Source organism: Carassius auratus, chromosome 13 (genome assembly GCF_003368295.1).
Source record: "Carassius auratus strain Wakin chromosome 13, ASM336829v1, whole genome shotgun sequence".
NCBI classification, from domain to species: Eukaryota; Metazoa; Chordata; class Actinopteri; order Cypriniformes; family Cyprinidae; genus Carassius; species Carassius auratus.
The window spans coordinates 2,718,723-2,728,693 of record NC_039255.1 but is presented as its reverse complement, the minus strand read 5'-3'; the positions used below and the strand labels follow the sequence as shown (position 1 = coordinate 2,728,693).

The 9,971-nt window shown below is 31.8% G+C and overlaps 1 protein-coding gene and 1 non-coding gene across 2 annotated transcripts; both read right to left on the bottom strand.

Annotated features, from left to right (window-relative positions):
• Window positions 1-2,943: 2,943 nt before the first annotated feature.
• Window positions 2,944-7,156, bottom strand: LOC113112347 (mitochondrial import receptor subunit TOM20 homolog). Its single transcript, XM_026277816.1, has 5 exons — window positions 6,946-7,156; window positions 6,476-6,522; window positions 4,834-4,915; window positions 4,608-4,750; window positions 2,944-3,428 (listed from the first exon to the last, which is right to left on the bottom strand). The coding sequence occupies exons 1-5, from the start codon at window positions 7,067-7,069 to the stop codon at window positions 3,384-3,386; spliced, it is 441 nt and encodes a 146-aa protein (XP_026133601.1). The 5' UTR covers window positions 7,070-7,156; the 3' UTR covers window positions 2,944-3,383.
• On the bottom strand, window positions 4,442-4,577 carry LOC113113292 (small nucleolar RNA SNORA14). Its single transcript, XR_003293568.1, has one exon. It is a non-coding gene; the product is annotated as a small nucleolar RNA SNORA14 (small nucleolar RNA).
• Window positions 7,157-9,971: the final 2,815 nt, after the last annotated feature.

Here is a 9,971-nt window from a genome sequence, read left to right as displayed (position 1 = left end):
CTTCTAATAAACTGTTAAAAATAAACTGGCAATTATTTTGTGGAAAAAATTAAATAATTTCAATAGGCCCTATCACAGAAAAAAATAAACTTAAATAGAACAGAAAAAGAAACATTATTTTAAAATGTAAAAAATTTATAATTATGACTGTTTTACTGTATTTCTAATTAAATGCAGCCTTGGTACAGAAGACAACCTTTTTCAAAATTTAAAAATAAAGGCAAATAAAAACAACAAATGTTGTAAAACTATACAAATTTCACATCGTAATATTTGTTACACTGCTTTTAATTTATGCTAGCTTTTTAATTTACTGTATATAAAAAACAGGGTAAATCAATGACACCATTTTTTATTTTGTGTGCACTATCCCTTTAAATCCCAGATGAAACCTCAGCCGCTTCCCTCACGCTTTCCCCGTCTTAGAAAAGTTCACAAGAGAGCAGTTTTGGTATGAGTGCATGAGTTCATGGAAAACACACCGCCTGTCATTATGGTTTTATTCGACGGTTCTTGGCTCTGGTTGCACATTCATATTTTATTTTCTCTTTTATAGAGAAGTATTTTCCAGTTCCTCTCTCTTGGCAGCACCGAGTGCCAGACTACACCTTTCAAACACAGAAAAAAAAACACCAAAGAAAGAAACCAGCTGCAAACTTGGATAAAAATAATTAGGTCTGTACTTGATTTCCAGCAGGGAAGCTTCCAAAGCGACCAAAGGCTTTCCTGAGCATCTCTCTGCTGCTTCACTGCTGTGTGAATGAAGCTTTGAGCAGCTGAACATGTTCCTCCAAAACAACACGAAAAATAATAAGAGATCGAGTAAGAATGGATAAAATATTCAGGCCAGACAGACACTCCCAAACTCCTCCCATGCAATAACCGCAGAGTTTTGTGCTTTCTTTCTTCAGATATGAAACAAAGTCTAAGCTTGAATGCTATTATGATGCTTTTAAATGTAACGTGACAGATCACACTTCAAGCAGCACATAAACCGATCATCTCGTCATGTTTAATATTATTTATAGCACGGAGTAAACATGAATGACCATCAGAAACTATGCTGTTTAAACCCGAGTAAAGATGTCAATACACCGTTCAAGTTCACCGATGGTAATCTAGTGTCGATTCTCCTGTGTTGTGATTGGTCAGATCACCTGTCAATCAAACTCCCAGCAAGAGTGACATTACCATTTGTGTGTGTGTTTTAAATCACTGTGGAAAAAATACTTTCAGGCTCCAACTTCAAACGCCACTGACGCAATAGTTGACATCAAAGTCATTATTGAAAGTCAAATTCATAACCGTCATTTACATAGAGCGAAAACTTCATCAATAAAACAATTACACATATGGTCAATTAAACACATTTAATAGAAATAAAGGGAAGAGTTCTTTTCTCTAGACTGGCGGAAAATAGTTTGCATTTGATAAACTATTTACAAATAAAAGCATATAACAAAACTACAGATATTGAAAAAAAAATATATATATATATATATTAGATGGAAAACAACCTTAACGAATAGAAACTGGAATTAAATATTTTAAAGCAAAATTTCAATATTAAAAAACTACTAAAAAAGTACATAAAATTATTAAAACCTAAACTAAATTTAACTGAAAAATGATCAAAACCATTTAAAAAATAATAAATGCATATAACCTATAGCCTACTGAAATTAAAAAATAAAATAAAATATATAGATGGAAAACATAACAATGCTATGTTTTCCATCTATTTTATTTAAAAATATATTTTAAGTTTCTATTTATGTTATGATAACAAACAAATAGAAACCGAATTAAAATTACAAAAAAATAAATAAAAACATTTTACTGAAAGGTAAACTAAAATAACATTAGCATTTAAAAATTCAAATTTCAGTTTCAGACTTTGCAAGTTTGTGACATTATTAACGAACTACTGTAATGCATTTTTCACTTTAATGAAAACTTTATGAATAACAAAAGTGCATAACAAGAGTAGAAAACTTGAAAAAGAAAAGAGAAAGTTTTTGTTAAATGAAATAACTAAATATTAGATGAAACTATAATTTAAACTAATTATAAATGCTGCAACAAACTTAAAATAAGTTTCAAATGAAGTACTAAAATGACTAAAACTATAAAATGTAAATATTTTTAAAAAGACAACGTCAACATAAAATGAAAGAAAATAAAGGCGAATTGTATCAATAAATACCATAATAGTTTTAATAGCAACTATTAACAATTTCCTAAATAATTGTTTGCATAAAATTTTTTTTTTTTTTTTAATTGCTTTAATCTATTTTCCATTTTAAAGAAAATTGTAATGGAATTGTGAATGGAAAAAAAAACTGAAATAAAATATAAATATTGGATGGAAATTTAAATGAAAATTAGAAATGTTTAAAATATAAACACACACACACAGTATACAATAAGCACATGACAAGATGACCAAAAAAATTAAAAGATAAAAATGAAAGCTAATTGAAAATAAGCCCTATAATAGAATTTATTGTAGTTATAAATCATTTTAAAAATAATTGCTTGCATTTTAAAACTAAAACTGAATTTATTGGCTTTGCAACGGTTTCCTTATTTGTGACTCTCGGTAAAACAACAGTCTACTTGTATTGCTTCTGGTTCATTTGTCATTTATACCCCACATTTTGGCTAATGTAGTAGTTTATGTACAAATGTGCAACCATATGCACGTGATATTTAATGTAGTGAGCTATATTTAGTAATATGACATTATAAACATTTTAGAAAAAGCTCTGAATGCCTGTGAGGACCAATGGCTTTGGATATTAAACCCGTGTCTCTTTAACTCAGATGACTGTAAACTCAAGTTTATAGTTTATAATATTCAGTGTTTGCACTGCCTCCTAGTGGAGGAGCACTGCAATCATGAGCTTCAGAAGCACATCTACAAATCTAGAAAGCAAGATGACATTCTTGATTAAAGTATTTAATGATACAAAAAAGGAAATTATTATTCAAAGTTCAGTGCATACAAATTACAAATGTGCCCAAAACACTTTCATACACATAAACAAAATCATTGGATTACACTGCAGATAACATGACATAATGATTAACCACCAAACGTGATGAAAATATCCAAAACTGCTTTGTGTTAGTGTCTGTAAACTAAGAACTGATGACCTTTATAATCAACTTAATCAATAAAATATTAAACTCTTAAGTTGATGTTTTGGTTTGTATTCAAAGATCTGTGATTGTTACAAGAAATCATGTTTGGAATAAAAAAAAACGCCTCTTTTTTATGAACTATAACAGAGTGCAGTGATCACTGTGCAACCCAACACAGGAATGACGGAGAATAAAAGACCTGAAGATCGGCAGGAGGATCAAACTAACGTCCCGCTTCACTCCACGTCATCTTCCTCCAGACTCTGAGAGCTCACGATCCGCTGTGAACAGAGATGATGATCAGTTAAACGAGCAGTTCACCCAAAAATAAACATTTGATCACAATCTGAGCTCCCCCTCAGGTCAACAGAGATCAGGAGGAGTTTGTTTCTTCATCAGATTTGGAGAAATGTAGCATTGCATCACTGTCTCACCAATGAAAGTGAATGGGTGCCGTCAGAATGAGAGTCCAAACAGCTGATTAAAACATCACAATAATCCACAAGTAAATCTATATGTCTATAATCCATAATAACACTTCCTTCTGCATTTTCGGTTGTCTCTCACGTTAAAATTTGTCAGAGCTGGTGCTTGATCTGTGCAGATTTCTGTCCTGATTAAAAAAAAAATCCACTTTTTCCACTGGAGAAAGTGTTATTATGGATTATGGACGTGGATTACTCTGATGTTTTTATCAGCTGTTTTGACTCATTCTGACGGCACCCATTCACATCCATTGGTGAGCAAGTGATGTAATTCTCCAGATGGACTGGACTGCTGTGGATTATTGTGATGTTTTAATCAGCTTTTTGGACTCTCATTCTGACGGCACCCATTCACATCCATTGGTGAGCAAGTGATGTAATTCTCCAGATGGACTGGACTGCTGTGGATTATTGTGATGTTTTAATCAGCTGTTTGGACTCTCCTTCTGACGGCACCCATTCACATCCATTGGTGAGCAAGTGATGTAATTCTCCAGATGGACTGGACTGCTGTGGATTATTGTGATGTTTTAATCAGCTTTTTGGACTCTCATTCTGACGGCACCCATTCACATCCATTGGTGAGCAAGTGATGTAACTCTTCAGATGTTAACTGATGGACTGGAGTGCTGTGGATTATTGTGATGTTTAAATCAGCTGTTTGGACTCTCATTCTGACGGCACCCATTCACATCCATTGGTGAGACAGTGATGCAATTCTAAATTTCAGTAAATATTTTCAGGTTTGAGTGAACTGCTCCTTTAAGACATGTTCTCTACTAACAGCATGTTGTCAATGACACGCATTTCAATGTTCAAGAGGTGAAATAGCTGAGTGTCACTGTGAAGACATGCAGCTTTGGAAAGTTCTTGGCTTTCTCTTGCACTCCTTCTTGTCCCAGGAGCTAGATAGACGCAGCTCACGGGGGGTTTAAAGGAGTGCGGTGACGGATGTGAGATGTGTGTTGAGCTCACCTGACTGATGGTTGGTAGTTTGGTGAGTAGCATCTGGAAGACGTGAGGAGGCAGAGTCTGCTGGAGCACCTGAAGGAGCTGCTGTGGTTGGCCGCAGACGGCGATGGCATTGGTCAGGTGATCAACACCCTTCTCATAGTCTCCTGGGGAACACATTTGGGCATTTATCACTTCACGGCAGGCAGAGTAGATCTAGAAACCCATGCAGAAAAGACAAACTTCTCACCCTGCGCCAGCAGCTCCTCGCCCAGCTGGATCTCATCCAGGAAAAACTTCTGCACGGCTGCTGCATCTTTAAGATCTGGCAGCTGAAAGATAAAGACTCACTTCATCATCTTTATAAAGAGAAGAGAGGACTGAAATGCAGTGCAAGGGAGTTTGTGGGATAGTTGGCAGAAAAACTGAGTAAAATAAATATGTAAATAAATGTACAAAAAATAAAGATATAGAAAAAAAATAAAAGAAAGAAAAAAATCCTATGAACTAAATTTGATTAAAAGAAGAGGGAAAAAAAATATTAAAACCAGAAAATGAATCAAAACTGATTAGAACAAGTAAATTAAAAATAAAATCTAACTAAATTTTTGAAAAAAATAATAAAATAAATAGAAAATAATTATATATATATATATATATATAATTATTTTCTATTTATTTTATTATTTTTTTCAAAAATTTAGTTAGATTTTATTTTTAATTTACTTGTTATATTATATATATATATATATATATATATATATATATATATATATATATATATATATATATATATATATATATATATATATATATATATATAAATGGATAATTATTGAAATAAAAATTCTAACTATGTGATAAAAATAAATAGAAATTAATGAGAAAATTAATACAATAAAACTGCTTAAATAAACATTAAGACCTAAAACTAAATTTGATTCAAATAAATTAAAATTGATTAAAATCAAAAAACAAATTCAAACTGATAAGAATAAATTATTAACAATAATATTTAACCTTATTCTTAAAATAAAATTTAAATGAAAAATTATCGAAACAAAAATAAAAACTAATTAAATTTGATTAAAATATTTTAGAAAATGTATGAAGGAAAATGAATACAATAACTGTAACTAATATTTTTTAACATTGACTTTGTAGTGCACGATCCAAACTTACATTTTTATAATTCATGAATGAAAACATTTTGTAACATGATATTGATGTACCATTTACATGGTAATGCAATGTCTGATTTTAAAATGAGCTTTAAAGGATGAATTTTGAGATTTTAAGTTTTCAGTTGATATATAATTTCTCATGATTTCTAAAATGTGATAGAGAAAAAGGCAACAAAGAAGTCTTGTTTTTTTAACAAAGGTCAAAATTCCTATTATAATGTTGATTTTTGAGGGTGCACTCTTGTCATAAATTAATCTATTACTTTTCCTACATAATTTAACAAAAAACATTGATAAAATATATATTTGGGAGTCTTAGACCTTTCCAACGATATATAGTTTGTCAAGATTAGATTAGATTAGATTTAATTGTAATATAGTGAAGTAAATGTAGGCGTCCCACAGAGCGGACGGGTGACAGTTAACAGTACGAAAAATAAAACTGCAATAAATATTTTCTAAAGAATAGTGAACACACACATTTATATTATTTTTTTATAATGTAAAGTGGGCATTTATACATGCAAATATATAGCTTTCTTTTTACATTAAATGTATTTATAACATTTTTTAGCATCATATTTTGGGGTCGGTGGTGTCTAAAAAATTCCTACTCTAGAGGAACATCTCCTATAATAATGACAAAATTCATAATAATAATAATAAAGATTCATAAACATCTAAAAGGTGATAAGATGTTTGACCTACTTGAGCAAGTCCAGATTTATTATGTGCAGCTCTCTGTTTCTTCCTCCCTAAGAGAGGAAGAGAAGATAAACAAGACACCAAACTACAGATTTCTGTATTCATTTCTGTTATATGTATATATTTAATGCACATATACATCCCCAAGTCAGCCAATATGATTCTCCATCATCTACAACACTCAAAATCAGGTTATATTTATTTTAAACACTCATATTGACTGATCAGACAGCTTTGTGATCATTAAAGTATGATTATGACGCACAGGTGAATCGTTCAAACGAACCGATTCAGTGAAGCATTCATACGCGGAAAACATCGGCGGTCAAAATAGAGTTAGAGTTTATTATCTGCACGTGCCTGACCTGCTAGTTATTATCAAGACACGGTGTTATAAACTAAAAACCAGCTGACTGTAATAATCTAGTTCTGGTAATACCCAGTGACCTAGTCTCGACGGTCACATGACTCACGTTCACGCAGCCTGGTTTTGAAGTTCGGATCGCTGCGTCGTTTTCTGTCGAAATAGATACAGTACCCGATGAAGAGCGCGCCGCAGACGCCCGCGGCGATCGCGCTCGGTTTGCCGCCCATCATCACGGCGCTGTTAACGGAGACGTGCTGCCGCTCCCGCTCCCGGAGAACACGTGTTTACCAAGCGACGGAAGGACCCCTCTGATGACGTGCGAGAGTGTTCGCAGCAGACGCCTGAAAGATTACAAATAAATAATACATAACACGGAATATTCTAAATTGGGGTGAAGAATTATTTTTTAATTTTTTGTAGCTGCTTTTATATTTTCCCTTTTATTTTTTATTTTGCATGCACACTTTTATAATAACTATTTAATATTTCCATTGAACGCAAGTGCACGTGTAATGTTAACTTAGTAAAAAAAATAATTATTTTATCATTTAAAGAACTCGCTTGACTGAAATGGACTTGAACTGCATATGAAAGCATTTTATCACTAAGTTTCACTACAAACACTTCTAATGCTTCATTCACAGTTATTAGTGTTATTATTAATATTAATTTGAACAGTTTGAATTTCCATGAAATTTCCAGTGTTCATGATTGCTTAGTTTTACAGTGATACATGGAAATATTTCTATTTGTTAGAATTCTATTTAGTTTGATAGGAACCAAAGTGGACATTCGAGGTCACAAACTATGGCATTTATTTCAAAGGCTTTTCTGCTTACATTTGTACAATAAATTACACACGGTCCATCTTCTGATGAGCTTAATAAATATTATAGAACTTCCCGTTCAGCTTTAACTCTCTCTCTCTCTCTCTCTCTCTCGCTCATGTTTACAAACATCTCTGAACATTTGTGTAAAGATCCATAAAACTTTACAGTTCATGGAAAATACCACATTATAAACAAAAGAAGAAGAAGTACAAGCACAGTTTAACGGAAATACACAAAGTATGAAAAACTGAATCAAAGCTAACTTCTATGCAAGAACGAAACAAAAGAGCGGATAAGAAAATGACCATGCTTCTACCTTCCGGATGTACACAGACACTACAGTAAAACTGTACAGAAACGTACATGGTATTAACAGTGCAAGATATTAAATAGCTTTACTCAAAACACACGTCTTAATATACAAATGTATAACAAAGGCATACACAAGTGCCCAACTCTACAGACCTTCAGGTTATGATACAAGAGGGAGTCTGTACAAAGGAAACTCTTTCCCTGGTCAGATCACGCAGGATGAAACCACCGAGGTTTAGAGATGAGCGCGCTGGCGTGTTTAAAGGAAAGGAGGATGTTCTTCATAGCTTCTCTTGGTTTTATGGCAATAATTCACCCCATAATGAACGTGTAATACCAAACCTAGTGATAGATATGGAAGCTTGAGTAAAACTATAAAAAAGGTGACAGAAATCTGAGATTAAAGCTCACAACTTACAACTCCTGCTGTTTTGTCTTTTTCCTCAGAATCGAGTTTGCAACTTGCGTTTCTGCAGATTTTCTTAGAATTATGAGTTTAAATTGTGCAGTTCTCGCATTTCTTAGAATTCTACATTTACATCTCGCAGTTTTGTGATTTCCCCCCCTCAAAATTGAGTTCAAATCCGGAATTTTGACTTTAATCACACAAATTCTGACATTTTTGCTCAGAATTCTGAGTTTAAAACTTGCAACTCTTCAATTTTCCCCCCTCAGAATTCTAAATTTACATATCCTTGGAATTTTGAGTCTACATCTCACATTTTTGACTTTCTTTCCTCAGAATTCTCTCTTTACATCTTGCAATTTTGACTTTATTTTTGGGAATTGTATGTTTACATATACACACACAAAAAAAGTATATATATACATACAGTACAGACCAAAAGTTTGGAAACATTACTATTTTTTATGTTTTTGAAAGAAGTTTCTTCTGCTCATCAAGCCTGCATTTATTTGATCAAAAATACAGAAAAAAACAGTAATATTGTGAAATATTATTACAACTTAAAATAATAGTTTTCTATTTGAATATACTTTAAAGTAATAATTTATTCCTGTGATGCAAAGCTGAATTTTCAGCATCATTCCTCCAGCTTCAGTGTCACATGTAACATCAGTCGATCACATGATCATTTAGAAATCATTCTGATATTCTCATTTATTATGAGTGTTGGAAACAGTTCTGTCGAATATATTTGATCAATAAAAGGTTAAAAAGAACTGCATTTATTCAAAACAATATATATTCTAATAATATATTTTCTTTACTATCACTTTTTATCAATTTAACACATAATGAATAAAAAGTATTGATTATATTTAGAAAAAAAAGAAAGAAAAAAAATTACTGACCCCAAATTACTGACCAGTTGTTATTGCAAAATATTTATATTTTAAAAACATAGCTTCTTTTTATTCATCAAAGTATCCTAAAAAAGTATCACATGTTCTGAAAAAATATTAAGCAGCAGAACTGTGTCCATCTTTGATAATGAATCATCATATTAGAATGATTTCTAAAGATCATGTGATAATGATCCTAAAAATTCAGCTTTGCATCACAGAAATAAATGATAATTTAAAGTATAATACATTTTAAAACAATTATTTTAAAATTTAATAATATTTCACAATATTAATTCTTTTTCTGTATTTTTGATCAAATAAATGCAGGCTTGATGAAAGAAACTTCTTTCAAAAACATTAAAAATAGTAATGTTTCCAAACTTTTGGTCTGTACTGTATATAGGAGTTTTTTTTAATTGTGAGAGAAAAAAAAAAAGAGACAATAGCATCTATTTTTATCCTGTGGTGGAAACAAGCTTCCACAGGTAGATTTGTAAGAACATGGTCATGTTTTGTTTGTAGAAATTGACAGTTCTGGTCACCATCAAATGTTGTTGTAGGGAAAACAAACATCTGCTTTCCTGTTTGACAGGAAAATATGATCAAATGGTTTTGGAACAACATAAATGCGTGTTCATTTTTAGGTGAACTATTGCTTTAACCCACAGTCCACCCGTCACCC